At 40.3% G+C, this 21164-nt stretch overlaps 1 protein-coding gene across 2 annotated transcripts in view; it reads right to left on the minus strand.

The window, feature by feature from the left end:
• The window catches only part of zdhhc9 (zinc finger DHHC-type palmitoyltransferase 9), a 47464-nt gene extending 26384 nt beyond the window's left edge, over positions 1 to 21080 (minus strand). Inside the window, exons 1-4 of one of the 2 annotated variants that reach the window (XM_049585004.1) lie at positions 20888 to 21080; positions 16256 to 16429; positions 15960 to 16164; positions 342 to 502 (exon numbers count right to left, since the gene is read on the minus strand). In XM_049585004.1, the coding sequence (XP_049440961.1) occupies positions 342 to 502; positions 15960 to 16123 (325 nt within the window). In that variant the 5' untranslated portion in view covers positions 16124 to 16164; positions 16256 to 16429; positions 20888 to 21080. Of the gene's footprint in view, positions 1 to 341; positions 503 to 15959; positions 16165 to 16255; positions 16781 to 20887 lie in introns of those variants that run through there. The other variant, XM_049585003.1, reaches the window with a different exon arrangement.
• Positions 21081 to 21164: the final 84 nt, after the last annotated feature.

A 21164-nucleotide genomic window follows, 5' to 3' on the forward strand; every position in this document is an offset into this window, starting at 1 on the left:
GTTTTCAGTAACATATAGTATAGTATTTAACTGTAATTCGAGATTTTTTTGTCACGACCCGGCTGCCATATTGTTTCCTGTTGAAAAGTTTTAGTTTTAGTAGTTGTAGGTTTCCTGCCTCTTGAGCAAAAGCGAATGCCACAGTAATTTTTCTCTCTTTGCTCAGGTCATGTGGAACCAATTTCAAAAGTATTTGTGTTTTTCTACTGCATAGACATTTCAGTTTTGTGAAAAGACCATCTTTTCAGCATAATACTTCTGAATGACATTGACAAGTTCTTAAAAGTATGCAGAAAAATAAAAACAAAAAATATTTCTAAAATTGTAAGGCTGAAACTCACCGATTTCCATCTCGATGAACGTGGCTTCTTCTGGAAGCGCCCGTGGCAGCACTCCAGGGTCACTGAAGCTGGTCCTCAACAACATGGCGATGACGAAGAGGAAGAGCAGGGCGGCAAAAACTGGGATGGCAGGAGATAGATGGACAGCCAGGTATGGACATCTGTGGGTAAACAAAGAAAATAAAGATTCACTTTAAAAACAGGTAAAGTTTCTCAGAAAGGTTACGAGAGGAAAAGTTCTTATTTTCATTTAATTGATTTACTGTTCAATTAAACATTTTATGGATTTTTTTTCTCTGGTTGCTGCTTCTCCAAACTATTTTTATTAAATAGTAATTTTTTGTTTTATATCATTGTAGAAAAAAATAAGTTTTGGACTGTTTGTTGAACATCTGTCACCTTGATTTGATTTCATTTCATTTCTGACATTTTATAGACAAAATGAATAATGTCCAGATAAATTGACTTGTTAGTTGCAGCCCTGATTTTGACACCAATATTTACCAATTATTATATTTTTGGACCACAGCTACACATGACGACTGCAGACAACAACCAAACAGAAGTGTGAGAGCCCTCTCAAAAACAGCATGTGCAGAGAGGGCACGACACGACAACGTACATATTCTGAACTGGTGTTCTGAGCAGGAGGTCATGAACCGCGAGAGCTGCCCTTTCTCTAGACTGTGCCGAAGTCACGGCCATGAATAAACAGCACGATGCCACGCTCCCCCTCACCTTCTGGAGGAAGAGTGGAGAAACATTAGCATAACTCCGTTTGCCAGGCCATTGAGATTAGAGCCAGCAGGGCTGCATGGTGAAGGCCTGCTGCTCAGAGCGATAACAGATGTGAGCTGCAGTGCACGGTGCTGCGACAGAACAGAGTAGCAGCAGCAGCAGAGGCTTCTGCATGAAGTTATTAATAGTTAAACTGTGCGGCCTCATCTCCCTCCCAAGTGGCCGGGATCATATATTCATAATGCAACACTAATGTTGCTCTACAGGAGAGCAAGGTATTGTGCCATATCCTGAACAAAACCAGCATTTGTACTGCATGTCATACATAAGGCCTGCACACACAGATGTCACACCCTCTGCTTCATTAAATGGAGGATGGAATTTTGGACTACTGAAACCCAACAACCTATATAAAACACTGTCGTCTGAAGAGACACACATCAGTTATTTTATCAGGCGACATTACATTTATATATTGTTCTATTTTAGTTGAAGTTAATTGCACTATTCAGTATAAAGTAGAGCTGAAACAATTCATTGATTAATCCATTGGTGGATGGACAACAAATAAATCTGCAGCCACTTTAAGAATCGATTGATTGTTTGAGTCATTTTCAAAGAACAAACCCCATAACTTCTTTGGTTCCAGCTAGGGCTGTTGTGATAACTGCAATATTGCAACACCGTGCTGTTTGTTTGTTTTTTATATACTTTATCAATCCCCGAGGGGAAATTCAATTTTTTTTCACTCTTGTTGTCAATTACACACGGGTCCAATATGTTGACAGCAAGGGGAACAAAGAGTGACTATGTTCATGGTTTTTTCTATTTGCTGCTACAAATACCAATAGCCACTGAGGACTGAATTCACAAAAGGATTGCGTGGCTTTTGCAGCCTCTAAACCGGTAAAAATGGAGCAAACAGATACCGTCTAATTCACAAAGCATGCGCAGAGGATGAAATGCTCCACTAACTGCGCTGCCAAGCAGATTGTGTCTTGGTGCTCTGGTGTTATTTGCACGTATTTAAATGAGGTAATATGCAAATATTTGGCGCAAAAATTGCCCCTTTCTATGCAAATGAGCCTCATTGATAAACAACGTCTAATTCACTAACACCAGCGCTAATAGCCACACGCAGTTTGAGTCAAGTAAATAACGTCTTTAGAAAGCTGGTGCAAACTGGGCGCTCCTCTGTGGAAGCCTCTCGCCCAGACTTTCCAGTGATCGTGGCAGCAGTGATCATCTGTTAAATCAGTCTGTAAATAATATGCTGACATTATTATTATAATCAGTATTACTTAAATGGCATCCGAAGATACTGATGCATTGAACAGGTGACAGTCTGCCGTCGTTGTCAAAACGCGCTTTTGTCACACACTTCAAAAGCAACTTTCAATAATTTATTTTACGAAATGGGGGAAACAAACGTGAACAAAATGCTTCCATAATTCATATTACATTCAAAAGATAATGAAAAAACAGCTACAAGTGAGAGGGAATAGAGATAAAGTGGTCAAACTTGGTCAAATCCACAGCCTCAACCCATCCGACACTGTTAGACTGACTCACCAGCAGACATCACTACATGAGGGTATACAGTATTCAGTACTTTGCCAAACACTTACCATGCCATGCCATGTGGCTAATTGCAATCAGGGGCAAATCAGGGGCAAACTGCACTCAGCTGCCAAACTTTGTTGGCGTGTTTGCGCTGGTATATCATTAGCGCAATATCCTTCTTCCTATAGGACGTTAAGACGGAGCAAACTGCGGGTGCAAGTGAAGTGCAATTCAAGGTGCTATCAGCGGCCGCAGTTCATTCTTTGTGAATTAGGTCCTGAGAGTCTATTCTACGCTATGCGCTGCACCTATGCCATTTTTTTCTAGTCGCCTGGTCGAATTGAAAAACAACGCTGCAGCCACTCGTCACTGTCACTTTCTACCCAGCCGTCCAATCATATTGGAAGAGGGGCAGGACAAAAACCACAAAGACCAACCGTCACAACTGAGAAGAAATGAATACTGAACCCACACACACCAGCAGGTCCGTGCTTTCTCCCTGTGTGCTTCAGCCATCCCTTCATCCAGAACAGATAATCTGCTCAGCATCCCCCTCCTAATCAGATCCGTCCCCTCCATTGGCTCTTATTAGTCCAGGCTCAAAACCTACTTTTATTCATTAGCGTTTGAGTCCCCCTGATGTGGCTTTCTGTGATGCGTGCTTGTGTGTGTGTCTCTGAATGTATGAGCTGTGTACCTGACAGTTATGTTGTCTCTTGTATATGTGTTTTTAGCATCTTATTCCTTTTGTATAGCACTTTGGTCAACGTGAGTTGTTTTTAAATGTCCTTTATAAACAAATTTGAGTTTGATACCTTGTGCCAACACTTTCACTTCCGCAAATATTCTGTTTCATAGCAACCAGACACAACCAAAACATCTCTGCTGAAAAAACGCTGCATCCTTTATTGGGCCTCGTTGTCTGTCTGTCTTCTGCATTTAACAATGAACAAATATTTAGTTTGTTTTAAAACTGTGTCATTTAAAAAGCACCAATACAATAGCCAAACAATAAAGCTTATTTGCAAAGCACTAAAATCAGGATAAATGACATAATTTGCAAAAACAATAGCAAATGGTAATACTGCATATTGCACTGTTGAGCCACCCTTAATCACCACATGGGAAAATTCTTCACCATGACAGCTCCAGTTATTGCTGCTTTCCTTTGTCTTAAATGATAATAAACTGAATATCCTTTGGTTCTGGACAAAACAAGATTTATAGAGACATTACTCACTTATTCCTGATTTTAAAGATTTAATGATTATTTATGACTTGAGAAAATAAGAAGAAGATTAACTGATTTTAAAAACATAATAATCATGAAGGGCAGATGAGAAATTTGGATTAAAAACCTGTTTTTCCACACAAAATGACAGGTTGCATTTGTGCTGAATATAATATCCCACATGGACAGCAGCCATTTATCTGTATCACGTATCAGCCAAAACACTGCAGATATAGTTACATAAATGAGTTTGGCCTACAAAGTATTTTGGGTGCTTGAAAGCAGCACTGATGCGTGAGGATGTTTTTAGTACAGTGTGATTGTTTCTGGTTTTGTTAGGATTTGTTTGATCACTATTTTTCTAATTAAAAACAAGCGTGTTGGAGTGCAGAGCCAACACAACAAAAAAGGTGTATCTGTTCAAACAGTGAAGGACTGCACTGTATATCTGACATCCCATAATAAGAGCTGAGACAGCTGATTGATAAAGTGGGTTCCACCATCCAAATGGGGTTTGCTACTGCCTCCTGTTTTCAGTCATTGTAAATTGAACGTCTTTGAGTTCTGGACATTGACAATCAATATCGTCCTTCTTCTCTGGGTGGCATTTCTTTCATTCTCACCACACACACAGACACAGACACAGACACACAGACACACAGACACAGACACAGACACAGACACACACACACACACACACACACAGCTAAAAAGGAAAGAGATGTAGCTGAGTAAACAACAGCCAGTCAGCACAACATGGCAGAGAACAAAGTCCACCCGTTTAGTCACACCTGTTCATGTAGACACACCATGCAGGTACGTCAGCATACCTGTGCACTGATGAAACAACAACACACACAGCACCGGCTGAACTGGTCTGAGCAGTTTCCCTGCAGTGTCTTTTTTCACACTAATGGAAACTCGGAGCAGAGATCAAATCAATAGAAATTTCCACTGGACCAGGCCTGTGAAGAATGTTTGGCCCATTTGTTAGAGCCGAGAGGCAGCCAGTGAGATTCAGACTGAGGAGAGGCAGTCTGTCGATGAAGTGTAATTCCCGTAATGATGACTGGTAGGTATTGGAGGCCCACTCAATCATCGCTTCCCATCAGGCTCTCCACGTCCTTCCTGGATGTGACCGTTTCCTCTGCTGCTGTTGAGAAGCAGGGTGGTGCTGGCCCAGTGACGCTGCGTGTTCATCCGTCACCGCCACAAAGGCAGCAGAAAAAAAAAAAAAACTGGACTTTATCAGATCCTGTGTCCATGTGAGGGAAACATTTTCATCAGTGAGCCAATCAATCAGACTGCCAAGTGACACTCACATGCCTCTTCCCCATTCCTTCTCTTTCTGTGTCTCCTTTGAGGCTAACAATAAAGTCCAGTGGTGTACAGCACTCAAGTACCCCAGCGAGCTACAACATGAAAATGCCACTTCTATGTTCAAGCAGAAATTCACCTGAGTCTGTTGGGGAGAACTACAGCTGTGTGGCTCCAGAGGGAGCTGTGTTAAGTCTGATAAATTGCTTCAAGTGATGTTACCTGAGTCAGCATCAGTTGGGGCTGAAGACTACAAGTTTGAAGATGAAAAAAATCTGAGGATTTGGAGTTAGAAAAAAGCGAGTTTATACTTTTGTAGCTGCTCCTCATCTCCTGAGGCTAGGCGGGTTGTTCTCATATACTTATACGAATATACGATATATCCAAAGTGCCTATGATAGTACTACTTAGGTAACGCACTATAAATTGTACGTAACCTACCCAATTGTAAGCCAGGAGGCTGCAATCATGGAGGTTTTCCTCAATCATATGACATGAACGAAGGAGGAAGTCAGGGAAAGTAGTGTAAAGGGTGACAAAGTCAATGTAGGGAGATGGTCAGGGTGGTGGCTGGGTCAAACAAAGACAGGACTTCAACCCAGGAGACTGGGGTTTGTGTCCGGTGTGAAACTAATAGTCAACACTGAGTTATTTCTTTTCTGAAACCTAACCTTACTGGTAGGGGTGCTATTTCCTGAGATATAATGGCAGTAATTTGTAAGATATGAAGCGAACCGTGTGCCTAACTTTTCATAAGATATCATGTAAACCATTGTATGGATACGTTGCTCAAAGTTACATAACACATCCAAATCTTATGCTATCCTCAAATGGGGTCATGTTTATCTTGTCTTGGCGCCTAGCAGCAGTGTTTGCATGATTTAACTATCTAATGCTTAAAATATGTTCGACCCATTCGTATGGGTCGCAAGTATCTGCACGGCCAAAGTAACATCACACCATCACCATCAGACACAAAACTTCGTAAGAGTCCCATGTGGTGGGTTTTCACCAGTCCATGCACATCTGATATGTTGTAGCCAAGAGTATAAAAGACACAAACGTTTCCTCGTCACAATCCCATATCAGCTCATGCCGTGCAACCACCCGTGCAGAGAGAATAACTGATGCTGAAGTAAAGTGTCCGTACGGCCAAAGTGACATCACACCATCAGATATGGCCATTCGTGGGAGTCGTGTGCGCCAGGTTTTCTACTGTCTGTGCAGATCCAGTATTTTCTGATACGAGGATGGGAGGAGAACCATGATGTAGTCGAGAGTTTTTGATACACTGCCCCCTACAGATTGGGAGAATATTGGTTTGCCATGAGGAGAAACCACTTACACTACAAAACACCCAAATGTTTCCTTGTTACGATCCCGCACCAGCTCATCGCCATGCGACCATTCATGCAGAAAGCATTACTGAGGCTTATGTTTATCATGTACACTTCTTCCCATGTCATAATGATAAGCTCATTAGTCCCATTTGAAGGCAGCATCAGACAAACTGTTGTCAAGCTGAATGGTGGGCAATGTAAGCGCCAGGATACCTGTGACATAATTTTTGAGGGATGATATGTTTTAACTTGTTTAGACCATGAATTTAAAGTCTCATATATACATTTCAGTGTACCAGACTTAGTGTGCAAATTAAATGTTCCTGCCATATGCTATACTCTGTTGTTTCCTTAATCGGCCCCTACACAACTGTCATAAAATCATAAAAGAGTGACCATTAGGCCCTGAGCTCTCTGAATACAGAGAAGACATATTTTTATTGTTTAATAATGGGACCCCATTAGCTGACAAACCTGCGCTCAGCTGGTCATAAACAAGGGAAATAGTCACATTAGCACGAAACAGTTACTGTGTTACATAACATACAGATAAGTTACAGTACAGCTGATTCTACATTGAGAGTGTGAAGTTCACTCTCTTGTGTGTGTGTGTGTGTGTGTGTGTGTGTGTGTGTGTGTGTGTGTGTGTGTGTTTGGGCATGAGATGCATTAGGGTGTGTCTACTGCAGACTTTGATCCAGAGGATTTCCCCCCTTAACACAGGATGACACGAGCTCAGAGATGAGAAGCTCGTAAAGTCGGGTTATCGCTGAATTAAAATGACTTTAACTTTACAGCAATAAAACCACTGAACCAGGGATTAATACGTCACCTTGTCAGGCCTTGCTGACTCATGACATTTTACCTTTGTTGAGCATTTCAAACCCTTCCTTTATTAATACTTAACACTTGTAAGCTGTTGCGGATCTGAATGAATCATACTACAAATGAATTATGCACTTGCTGTGCAGGCAGATCTGCAGGCCTCGGTAACTCTGTCATACAAATATCTGTAGACTGTGACTGCTTCTAGGGAACGGCTGGAAAAAAAAACACAACAAAAGCTCAAAAACTCCAGTTTTCCTCTCCCGCCTTCTCCACAAATGGAAAGAAAACCACTCCATTTCCCAACTTGGTAAATATTCTGAGTAGAGGTGGATACTGTAAATCCTGCTGCAGCAGAATTCTCTGACAACTCCTGCCCTTTTACACAAATGTAATCGTGTCTCTCCAGTTTGTGGCTCTCGAGTACTACAATTACAACTGAGTCACAGAGCTAAGCATCCTTTTCAGAGAAATGAAGGGGGCGATCTTTGAAAAATCCAGAAGGTCGCTTTTCAGACCATCTGGGTGAAAAAATATTCAGTCTGCTGCAACATAAAAAAAGATTTCTCAACTGTTTTTTTTAAGTTGAAGCAATATTTCTAAACCATTTCAAGTCATTTCTGGCCACTATGTTTGACTGAAGCAGTGGTGGAAAATAACTGAGTACATTTACACAAGTACAGTGCTGGGGTACATGTACTTTACTTAAGTATTCCCATTTCATACTTTAACCTTTTACCACATTACAATGCAGCAGGAAATATTGTACATTTTACGCCACTACATTTATTCGACAGCTGTTAAAACTTTTCAGATCTAAAAATAAAAACACATGACGCACTTATAAAATTCAGTGTTAAAGATTAAACCAGTGGTTCTCCATTTTTCTGGCTTGTAGCATCTTACAAGAAAATCAGTGTGTAGTTAGGACGCCTCAGCATGTTTCAGATGTCTGAGAGTTATTACAGTTAATCAAAAAGAGATTTCCTCTCTAAATTTTAAATATTTGTTCTATAATTATCTATTATTTCACAAAAACAGAAAAGATCAGAGAGTATTTGTTGTTTTCTCTCTCTCTCATTAATCATCTTATGATCCCACAGATTCATCTTTTGGCCTTTTGGGGAGGCAGGTCCCTCGGTTGGAAAATATGACGTACTTAAAATTTGCGCCACTTAGCCAGCTACAACAACAAAGTGCTTCTTATTCATTAACACATCAGTATTAACAATCTAATTATGTAATGTAAAACATAACAGAGGACAATTTCCTATTTTCATCAATGAGTACATTTATCTGAAAATACTTTTATTACTTTCATTGGTTTTGAATGCAGGAGTTTTACTTATAATGTAGTATTTTTAAGCTGTTGTATCTGTAAAGGAATACTTTACCCCCAAAATGATCATTTGTATATCACTTACTCACCACGTGTTATAGTGAGTTCGTGAGGAAAACTCCAGCGAACGAAGAATCCAAAAATGAAGAACATTCCCAATGAATTTCAGACATAAGGGTCCGCATTTTGAAACAGAAAAACGATATCAAAACATTTACAAACTCATACACAGCTTGTGCAGTATAACCCAAGTCTCATTTATCCAGTTGTATGTCCAAAGCGACAGCCCTCTCTTACTGGGAACTTATCTATGCTCTCTTCAAAGCCAAACTCCACTGACAAATACAGTAATTTTACCTCACTGAACACAGGAGCTGGTCTGCTGCTGCCTCGATCAGTTAGTTTGTTTGTGATATTGTGCGACTTTGGTGAATGTGAACTAACCTGTTAAAACACCAAAGTCACACAAACAAACTAACTGATCAAGGCAGCGGTAGAACAGCACCTCCCGTGTTCAGTGAGGTAAAATTACTGTTTTTTTAATGGAGTCTGGCTCAGAAGAGAGCATAGATAAGTTTCACTTTCAGTTTACTTTTCCCATCGGACAGGGCTGTCAGTTTGGGAAGTACTGAGCATAAGACTGAATAAATGAGACATGGATTATACTGCAGTCTGTAAACGGATGTTTTGATGTAGTCTTGTTAATCATGTTCCCTTCTGACTTCAGTTTATTGGATTTTTTGGATTCTTTGTTCACCAGAGGCATGCAAATTCGCTGTAACACTAGGTGAGTAACTGATATACAAATAGTCACTTGCGGGGTGAGGTATTCCTTTGAGTACAGGATCTGAGTCCTAGTATATATTGATGTTACTTTCCAATATTTAATGTTTTAATTCAAAGGAACACATTCATATTTTCCTTGTGTTTTACAAACAGTTCTGGCTATCTGGACTAAGAAATACAGTCACAACTTGAGAAATTGGTTAAAAATATATTTTAGCAACAGACAGAATATTTTTTCATCTTGATGGTTTAAAGAGTCTTTGAGGAATGTGAAAATGCCTTTAGAAAAGTAAATGTAAAATGACCTTCAAGGTTTTTCAAAACCTGTGTGACTCAAATGTAATCGAAATACATTTACAAACACAAACTGTGGCGAGCTGCGACCTCTCGCTAGCTACAAATATCTGACCAGAAACATCCTAATTCAATATATTAGTGAATCAAAAAGAGGCTACACTAAAGCTTCACCGAATTCAATCATGTTGTCCAGTTTAAAACAGTCTTCCTTGTTATGCAACACTTAAACGCCATATGAGAGAGATGAAACATGAGAGCCAGGGTCATGGTCCTCGTACCAGGATTAAAGCTAGGATTACAGATGTTGCGTCACAGAATATTCACTAAGTGAAATGAAGAATGGTGATAAATCTGATGATTTAATTTCAGCCACATGAAAAACAATACCAGTGATTTAACGGCATGATAAAAGAGGAAACCATCTCTATATATTTACACCAGGAGAGCATCTATTTCAAGTCAAACAGATGGGGACAAAGTGAGGGAACATAAAGTATGCCTCCCTGTATGTCACAGGATGTGGGCAAAAATATCACTTCGCCCTCCACAGGAAAACATCCTCCTGCCAGGGAAGCATCCAGAGAACAAAGCCTGTAGATCACTGTTACTGTAAATGGTGCATGTACTCTGAATAGGGCATAAATCATGTTATTGCTCATTTAGCTGGGGCTGGCAGCCGCTCTCTGATTGGCTAACAGGGAGACAGGGTGGGGTTAGATGCTGAGGGAGGCTCAGGGATCAGTTACAAGATCTCCTCTGACTGCAGCTGCTCACTCTGCACTTCTCCTCGATACATCTTCACATTTCATGAGGCTGACTGGAGGATGGGTGGTCAGCCAGGTGGACGGATGTAGATAGAGTACAAACACACACACGCACAAGCAGAGAGGAAGGATCAGTGTTATTACATGCACATATGCTTCTCTGGCCTCGTGGCTCAGTGTCCTGGGGTGGACAGACAGATGACACACTGTCCTTGTGTTCCAGTTTCTTGTTCCATCATCCAGGCTCCATAGGTGGCTATCTACATGCACATATGCACTCACGCACGCACACCACATTCACACAAACATACACATGGGAACTGAACCAGTGATCATCCAACTGTGTGGAAGCCTTTCACGGATACATGTGAGGCATCATGGGTAAAATGTAAATATGCAAAATCTCATTTAAAAATGAGATCAGTGGATATCCAACTGGCACAAACCCAACAGGGTGAGGACACACAGTCCTAACATTGATTCTGCCTGTAAAAGGAAAAACAGGCTGGGCCCACCCCTTCACTGAATAATTTGTTTAGTCGTTCCTAATGGGTCTTTCCATTTGTGTATGTGGCTGCTCGTTTCCGCAGTTTAGCACAAATTAAAGCACAGAGAGGTCTCCCTGCACGGGGTGCCGATGGCTGGTGATAAAAGTGAGATGTCTGCTCGGCTGGTGCTGGATATGAGCCAGCCCACGCCGGGACACTGCCCTCTCTGTTCTCCTATCAATGCCACCAGTGCAGCTCAAAGCTCAACCTCAAGCCAACATGTGAGGAATGAATTCTTTAAAACAAGAAAACTACACTGTAAAGACAGTGAACCTGACAAGAGAATGATGAACTGCAGCAAAATGCACCAGAATTAGCCGACACAAAAAGCTTTGCTTTTCAAAAAATTAGATTATGATGATGCACAGTCATGGATATCTTCTGTGCAGTAGACCGTTGTACAGTTTTTAATCAATGCCAAGCCTTTTACAGATTGAGTTTTGATAAATTATGGCCACTCTATGGTGTTTTGGAACAGTGACAATATTATAAACCATATTAGCCGAAGCTGTTAGTTGATTTATTGACTGATTATTATTTCAATAAGTGATCAATTGTTTCACTCATCTTGAGCGTATGATGAGTGAAACAATCCAGCTGTTCACTAAATGAACGACTATCTGACAAGTCTACAGTCATACTAGCGGCTCTGTAAAGCTGCACTCAGGCATTAGACATCTTAGTTATTAGTGTATTAGCATGCTAACATTTGCTGACTAGCACTAAACAAAGTACAGCTAAGGCTGAGGGGACCGTCATTTGTTTTGCAGCTATTCAGTCATAAACCAAAGTACTGCAGAGTAACCATTTTGACCTGATGGTGGTGATATATTAAAAGGTTTCTAAAAATGCCAAACATTCATTTGCTGCTTTTCTTTGTCATATATAATGGTAAACTGAATCTATTTTTTAGACTGTTGTTCGGACAAAACAAGCAATTCGAATACATCACCTAGAAAATTAGAGTCATTGACTGTATAAAAATAATGAACATAGCTACCCTGACATCACCCAATGGTTTGTGGACGCCTGTTTTGAAGCCTTTGACATTTTGAGCACCACCATCTTGTATTTTTGGAGCCAGAAGTCACTATATTTAGAGGAGAGGGTGGCACGAACCTAAACCATGGATGTATTAAGAGACCTGGATGCAGTGTTGAAGGTGGGACCCTGTTCATTCCTATGAAAGTTGCTCAGTGTTGCGTGAAGCCAAAAAAGCTCTATTTCTGGGGTATGAAATTACTCGGCTGATTGGTGCTTTCGCTAACTTGAAGGGGGATAAAATGATTTCGTCTTGTGGCTCTTCTAGACTTTCCAAATGTTATCGGACCACGCTGATCAAATCCCAATAGTAAACGGAGTCATTCAGCGGGGGTTGTGATGCTCATAAAAATGTATCCACTGATTTACAGATGTCACTTTCCCAATGTAAATCTATGGGGAAAAGTCTTTGTGCCCACTGGCATCACGTGACGGACATTGGAAATTGCAGTACCACTGTTTGGCCACTATGAATATTGGCTTTGATGCCCTGCACACTTCCTGGGGGCCTGATCCTAACACTAGTTGCTAGCTTGGATAGCAAGGTGCATTTACAACTGTGGGTAACTGTGATAGTGCTAATGATAATTTTTGCTATCAAAAAACATGCTTAAAAGCATTAATACTATATGTACTTACCAGAAAAACTGAACATGTGACTCGTTAGAGGATCTTTTAGACTTTTTAAGGTGACCAAAATGATGCTATTAACTTTAATGAATTGAAAATACACTGAAATAGCGACAACTACGGCAGCTACACTTTGTGAATCTGGGGTTATGCCATGGTTACGTTATCTAACCAGTGTTGTCGACATGGTAGCAAATTGTCAATGAATGGTATCCATTTGTCACTCAAAGCAGCGACAGCCTAATTATTCATAACTTTACATTTAAACAGGTGAGTTATGTAACAATTCATCCCCCCTGCAGTTGTCATGAACGGGGAAATTAGCTATGGAGACCAAAACCATTTTTGTACCAGGCTGTAAGCATGTTTATTTCTGTTGTTAAGTTGGGCATTTCACCATTGGGGTCTGAAGGGACTGACTCGCTCTTGGAGGCAGCCTCAAGTGGCCATTAGAGTAATTGCGGTTTTTAGCACTTCCATGTTGGGCTTCATATTTCAGCCCCCGAGGTTACCGCCTGATTAGAACAGCCATTTTATCACTATTTTCTGCATGTATCACTAAAAAAGATAAATCTATTGGATGAGAAGATAATCTGCAGATCAATCTGCACATTGCAGTGCTAACACTATCTGATGTTATTCCACTCTACAATATTCATACCAAGAAAGAATGGACTCATAGTTTTAATGCTTGTATTAAACGCAGATCCAAATGGGCAGTTTGTGAATGCATTAAACCTCAGAGCTGTTTTGCAGAAGGCTATTACTCTGTCAGAGCTTTAAATCAGATACGTATCAACATGCCGTGTAATGGCGAGTTGGAAAATTACCCCCATGTTGTCTGGGTACAATCTCTGCGTTAATATCCACCCCCCCCCCCATGAGAGATAATTATGTTCAACTGTAATATGAACATAGCATGCTAACAACCCTCCAGCCATTAGTCACCACAATGCCTCCTCTGGGCTCTGGACGCTCAGTGTGAGAAGTATCATCTCTCTCTATTTGCTCCAAGCCGGACAACAGCTCCTTCTGTCCGGACTCAAAAGAAAAAGCAGTAGGCCATTAAAGTGCAAAGCAGATAGAGATGGGAAGGGCCTGGCACTATGTGAGAGCAGCTACTTCTCTTCTCTGCTATGCTCCAAATCCATTTGGCCTGGTAGCTGCATACACGCCCACAGTCAAGAGGGGTTACTGTGCTACAGAGCAGGATTTTGTGCTAAATCATCGTGCCTGATTTATCAGTTTAGAAACTGGCGAGACAAGAGAGAAGAAAGAGGAAACAAAGACAGAAAATAAATGCAACCAAACGAGAAGCAGCACTGCTTTATGATCATCATTCAAGCTCATGTTCTTCATTTTAAAAACAATCCTCTGTGCAGCCTCAGCTGACAGGATTTGGGTTCACATGCTGCATCCAAGCCGGTGCTTGCAGTGCTAATGAGTCCACTGGGTTTGTGCGAGTAGTGGTTTGAGACAGAACTGCTGAGACAACAGAAAAAAACAGAGGAGAAGCTGGACAGCTAAGGCTATTAAATATTTAACACCTCAGTATGTGGTCAATCATAAACCTTCTCTCTGTCAGGAACTGAATTTTGAGCAACAAAACATAGATCCACAGCGAGTCTGGGAGCTCCTCAAAACAGAGATTCTTGCTTGTTACAAATGAAGGCGTTACAGGAGGCTACAGATCAGCTTTCAGCGAGACTGCACAAGAAACACTGATCCAAAGAATCACATTTAAGCACTTCACAGAAGCTCAAAAATATCAAATACTCATTTAAAACTACTGTCTGTCAAATGCATACAACAGAAATGGATCAGATGAGACTAAAAACTGGAGTCAGAACAACTATAATCAACTGTTTTTATGCAGAACTACCAAATATTTTCTGGATCAAGCAAATCAAATGTGAGGATTTTAAACTTTACCTTTGTCATACATGATGGTAACCTGAAGATATTTGGGTTTTGAATATCTGGATGAATAAAACACGGAATTAAAATGCATCACTTTGTGTTTTGTTCTTGTGTTTTTCACTACTTTCATTTTATTGACTAAATGATAAATCTGTTAATCAAGGAAATAATTGCAAGATCAGTCAATAATGGTAATAACCTCTAGCTGCAGCCCTGGACTATAAATACCATGATTAATCTACATTTCCTTGATTTATCAATTAAAAATTCCTCTACATAGGGATGCAGGGTGGGGTGGGGTGGGGGAGTAAATAAAATCCCCAAAAGTAATTAAATCTACCCATTCTCTGAGTAAAGAAGCAGCTAATAAATGGATGACCAGTAAGCTTGTATGGTGAAACATCCTTTCCAGGGGAGGTCCAAATTTGAGTGTTTTTTTAAATTGTCTTTTATGACTGTAAAACATTAATGTTTTAATGTAATAATGGAAGTAAGTCATGTGACTTTTTTGGAATATCATGATGAATTTTAGTACTGTATGCATATTTGAGTACTGTATTTTAATTTAAATCTATCAATAATTTGGTCTATAAAAAAAAGAAAATCAGGTGATTTATTTTGTGCAAAACCAGAAATATACTTGATTTATAATCAAAGAAGACAAAGGAAACCAGAAAATATTCACATTTGAAAAGCTGGGAACTGAGGATTTTGATATTCTCTCTCAAACACAGCTTTGGAAAGACTAGTTGCAAAGTTGCATCATGTTGGATAATGTTACTCACTCGACCATACATATAAAAGGGCGTAACTTCAGTTTAAGAAGTGGGGAGGACACACTAAAATGGGGGTCTTGAGGTACTATTTAAATCTGAATTCCTTTATTTTTAAGTATATTAAGGGGCTATGGAAGCCAAAACAAAATCCAGGAAATAATCAAGTTGGTCATCATTCTTCATTCTGCTAGAATACTGCTAATTATGTTAGATATACATTCCTCTGTGACATTTTTGTGGAATATATCAGGAGCCCAGAATCTGATAGTAGCATATTAAGTATGATTTTTTTGGTTAAATATTATACGTTTTTTAAAGTGGGGGAACACTAAGTGGGGGGACATATCCCCCTGTTCCCAGTGAAAATTACACCTCAGTACATATGGAAACACTGTGAGGACTGCGGAGAGGCACAAGAGCCTTCAAGTGATTTATAAGCACCTTCAGGATCATAATGTATCATGCGATTAGGAGTCAGAGACAGAGATAGGAAATGAACTTACTCGAAGGCGAAGAAGAGAGAGCAGGTCCCGATGATGAGGAACAGAGTCAAGTAGAAGACTCCCTTCTGCCGGGCCATCATCACCCGGCCGTCGCAGCAGAAAGTGTTTTTCCCCGGGAGCTTCTCCCATTTTCGCACCTTCCGTGTTATCATCACCGCCGACATGGTGTCCTCGGTCCTTCTTTGGGTTTATATCAGCTGTTATACTGTGAAACGATTCAGACAATAAGCTGGTGGCTCTCACAAATATTGCTCAGTCAATGTGGCAAAAAAGAAAAACACAAACAGAAGACTTACTCAGTAATAAGAAAGATTTCTGCACCAGCATTTTCTTTTTAAAGTGTCGCAGTCACATCATCATTGTTTTCTGATCCATCATTATTTCCAGTTTCCCGTCTTTACTGCAGCATGTCATTCCCACAGTCCCACGCTGCTTTCTCACACACAGACAATCTCAAGCCTCTCACCAGCCTATATTAACAATACAAATATATAGAAAAGAAATTCATCCAAATGCTTGCGGCAGATGTTTCCCAGCAGACGCTAGATGATCCAGCCGTGGCTGTTGCATTGGGAGCGCGGACCTTGACCGATTGACATTCATATCATCTCGGTAAATCATAAATGATCCTACACGCGTCCACGGACATTAGACTGTGACCATGCTGTTGCTCATGGTCACTGAGCCTTCATGTATTAAAAATAAAAAAAGAAACCCGTCAGATATAAGAAATAACCGTCTGAATGGACACAAACGCGTAAAAGCTGTTTGATGCTTTTTCCCCGCAGGATGCCTTCTCTCGGTTTTAGTCAATGGCAGCAGGAAACACGCCTAGATTGAAATGTCTAATCTTAAAGGGGCAGGACAGGTAAAACAAAAAGGAACAAAGGACACAGATGAAGGTCCTCTTTGGATCACATTAATATGCTGGATTGCTCGCCCTGTAGTATTACCCTGGGGAGGAGAGTGTGAAGGAGTGTATTCTTGGAGGTAACTGGCTATAGACACCAGATGCATTAATCCCTCCAGTGTTGCTTCATGTGTAGTTTAAAGGCTCCAGAGAGCAGAGGTAAACACTGCAGAGGTCCTCAGACTCAATCACTGTTCACTGAAACCACCAAGGGAATACAACTTTTCTCAATTTGTATAACATGTTTCTGGTTAGTTTTAGTTCAATTATTCATATTTTTCCATATCCACTACATAACTTGATTGAATCTGTATTTTTGTTTTGAATATCTAGTGATGTAGCTCATATGTTTGAAGTGTACATGTTCAGGGGCGATTCTAGACTCTGGGGGGCCCGAGGCAAAGAAACCCATCGAGGTCCCATTTCATGGAAGGTTATACTCAATGGCTCAGAGGTAGAGCGGGTCATCAATCCCCGTCTCCTCTAGTCTACATACTGAACCCCAAATTGCTCCCAACGGCCGTTCCATCGGTATGCGAGTGCATGTGAGTGGTCACTGAATAGCAGGTGGCACCCTCCGCCACCAGTGTGAGAATGTGTGTGTGAATGGGTGAATGTGACGTAGTGTAAACACACTTTGAGTGGTTGGAATACTAGACAAGCGCTATATGAGTGTAGTCCATTCATTTACATTTAGTTATAAGTAGTTATCTGACTGCCCTAAGTAACTGTCAAAAGGTAGGTGAGGTCCCACTGAAGGATATTTTGGGGCAGCGGTCATGCACAGTGCCTTTATAGGAGGTTAAAGGGGGTTTATAGTGGTTGTTGTAAAATGTGCCAGTATCAGTGGCCATAGGGGTCCCCTTTTCCTACATTTTCTTGGTGGGGGGGCCCAAGGAGGGAAAGACACGCAGCAAAGGGCTGCAAACTGGAATCAAACCCGGGCCACTGCAGCGAGGACCGAGCCTCTGCACATCTATTTCCAAACAGGTGTGTAGGAGAGGGACGAGAAGAACAAAACTTGTAGAAAAGACTCCTGCACACTGTCTGACTTGTAAAGAAATGACATTAATGCTGCAAAGTTTTGGTGACTAGACCTTCGTCAGGCAAACCGGTTTGCTGGTTGTTCTTCTGGGCCCAAATATTGGTTTGCCAACCATCCCAACTCATCAAATGCAATCACTTTGTTAGAGGACTTAAATCAAAGTATGACACGCTAGGTACCCTCTTGCGTCGATTTTGGACATTCAAGGACGGGTCTCAATTGATGCTTACTACATAGGTAAAACACATCGTTTTTACGTTTATTTCCTTAAGTTTAGGCAACAAGGGGCACCCACTAACTCACCCAATAAAGCAGGCGCCCCATGCTCAGAGGCTATGTCATTGTCACTGTAGCTGCGGGTTCAGTTCATCCCCTCTCTCTCAATTTCAGGCTAGACTTTCCTATCTAATAAAAGGCAAAATTGCCAAAAAGTTTAGGCAACAAAAGCACATGGTTAAGTTTACAAAAAACATCTCAGTTTTGCTTAAGATAAGTACAGTTCTTGCCAACATATTGCATGTCATGTGACTTATGTCATGTGACATTCATTACTAGTGTAGCATACAATGCATACGAGCACACTTTCTTGTTATTCATCTTGACAAAGGTTCTTTTATATCACTACTGATGATAAAATTGTGTTATGTTGCATTTGTAACCAGCCCAGGTTATTAAAGTCTTGGGTTACAACTTCAAATATCTGGCCTAAAACTTAGTAAATACTAAGTTGAAATGGTAATTTAACAGAGGGTTATCATTACTGATATCTATTTTTAAACAGTGAGTCCCTTGTGTTGTGTGTCTAATGCAGAAGCCATGCTGCAGTCATCAGAGAATCTGTATTAATCACAGCCTTTTTGTGACTGTAAATTCTGCTTGAGCTTATAATTTAAAGTCTGTGTGGTTATGTATCCGTGGCTCGTAATAATAATAAAGTTTACACTGACCATACACGCTGTATAAAAGCCCCTGCTAAATCACTTTGGGTAAAGACATAAAAACTGATGATGGCTCAATATTGGCTCAGCTCAGTCATAGAGCTATTATAGCCTCCTTGTTGCTATGAAGGCAAGAAGATGGCACTTTATCAGGTGCACAGGGCAGGGCTGGACCATAAACGACCCGGAGAGTGAACCAAACATCTTTCACTCTCAGTCCGCCCTGAAGTGATGGACCAGAGGTGGAAAAGATACTGTACGTCTCCATCAGTCAGGATCCCTGCTGTTTTATATCTAGTGCAGGGGAGGACATTATTAATACATGACCTGTCAGATGTTCCTTTGACCAAGCTGCCAACTCAAATGTTCTCATGACTGCAGACATCTAAAAGTCAGAATTTAAAATCTGGTGCCAGTTTTCATTACATAAGGAGAGATCAGAGAGGATGGAAAGTTTGATCTCGCTGCAAGTACAAGTTTGAGGATATGACTGATCTAACGTTCAGCAGATAGATAAGGTGAGGTGAAATTTAAAAAAAGATAAGATAAGATAAGAAGCAGTTGCAATACAAAGCCAGAAAGAGTGCAAATATAAAGTATAAATAACAATAAAATATCAATCAAAGACGCAGATACCTTCACCCCCCAAAATGAAAATGGTTTGCTATATGAAAGGCCAATGCCATATCTACAATACCACTGACACTAACAAACTGACACATATTTCAAAAGGACATTAGTGTAGCTCAGGAGTCAATCAATGAATAATTAATTAATAAAGTCTAAGAACAAAACCAATAAAACAGGAAGAGCTGAGACAAAACTTTTAAATGGTGTAAAAAAAAAAAACATCTCCGCTTTGCTGTCACAAGGACCAATACAGGAAATCATTCCTCCCCCAAGTCATAGTGCTATATGATACCTCGCCTCTGTCTGACAGAGAGCACTCAGAGCTCTCTACAGTCGGTCCTCCATAGCTTAATAGTTTTGATATTTTTATTTTATTCCTGTATATTTCTCGTGTATATTTCAAATTTTAGCAATACTTGTTTTTGTATATATTTTTATGTTTCGATATTCTCATGTCCATACACTTTTTGATTACTTACTGCTGTAACACAAGAATTTACCAGTTTGGGATCAATTAAGTACTAGGCTATCTATCTATCTATCTATTAAGGGCAACATGTCAACAAGTCTATTCTCATTACATTTGTATTAATACAAAACCACCAATAATCTATTAGATATAGATTAAACATTTTACCTAATCCAGCATTTTTGGGAAAATGGACTCTGAGAGACTATAAATCAGGAGGATACACCTTTGTAGACCACCTTGACCTTTGCTGCATCAGCTTTGACTACTCTTCTTTTAGTCTTCCCCAAAAGTATTAAAGAGTAATACAAAACCACAAAACCCTAATTAAATTTTTGGTTAAAGAAGCGTAAAGGTCTGGTGACATAGTAAAGCCTGGAATATGCACTAATTAAATAAATAAAATTGCCCTCCTTATGTAAATATTCATTTAGCTGCTGTGCCTCTATAAGTTCATTTTATTGTCCCAGCTTGACACAAATTTAAAACGTTTTCTTGGTCGTTATTAAAGGTTACATTAGTGTTTCTCAACCTGGGGTCTGAAGACCCCCAGGGGTCCCTAAGAGAGCTCCAGGAGTTCCTGAGAGAGGTCTCCAGAAAAATGGGGAAATGTTTTCTTACGCTAGTACTTTACGATAGAAGTGAGCCCAATGTGAGTAAGAGTCATACTAGTAACTATTCTGAACATAGGTTTCACTTCCTCCACGGTTATCTCCTCAGTTTTTAATCTGATGTAACAACCACAGTCTTTTCAGATGGACAACTAATGTGTATCACTTTCATTGACATAAAAAAAGGTTGAGAACTACTGGGCTACACAAAAGTGTAATATTAAACAGACTTCAGTTTTTATGCTTTATTTAAGAGCACCTTTACTGTACTTCAACGTTACTGTGTCTCACACTCATGTAATTTGAGTTAATTAAGCCAACTCACCCCGCTGTGTTCGGAGCCGTTTGTCTCCATCTATCGACGTCGACGAGCAACTTTGTCCAAACTGCTACTGATTTATTCCCTCTTCTTAAATCACAAGAGCGTCCTCAAACAAAAATGCAACATAGATAAAGACGTAGCCACCATTTTTAGTAATAAATTGCCCCTTTTTTACTTCCGAGAAGCTTGAGCCGTGGCGGTTTAATTTAACATGTAAGCTAGCTGTTTGTATTCACAATAAAGCTTTGTCTTTTGAAACGTCCGTCCCGCATAAGCGTCC

This window comes from Epinephelus fuscoguttatus, linkage group LG9 (assembly GCF_011397635.1).
Source record: "Epinephelus fuscoguttatus linkage group LG9, E.fuscoguttatus.final_Chr_v1".
NCBI classification, from domain to species: domain Eukaryota; kingdom Metazoa; phylum Chordata; class Actinopteri; order Perciformes; family Serranidae; genus Epinephelus; species Epinephelus fuscoguttatus.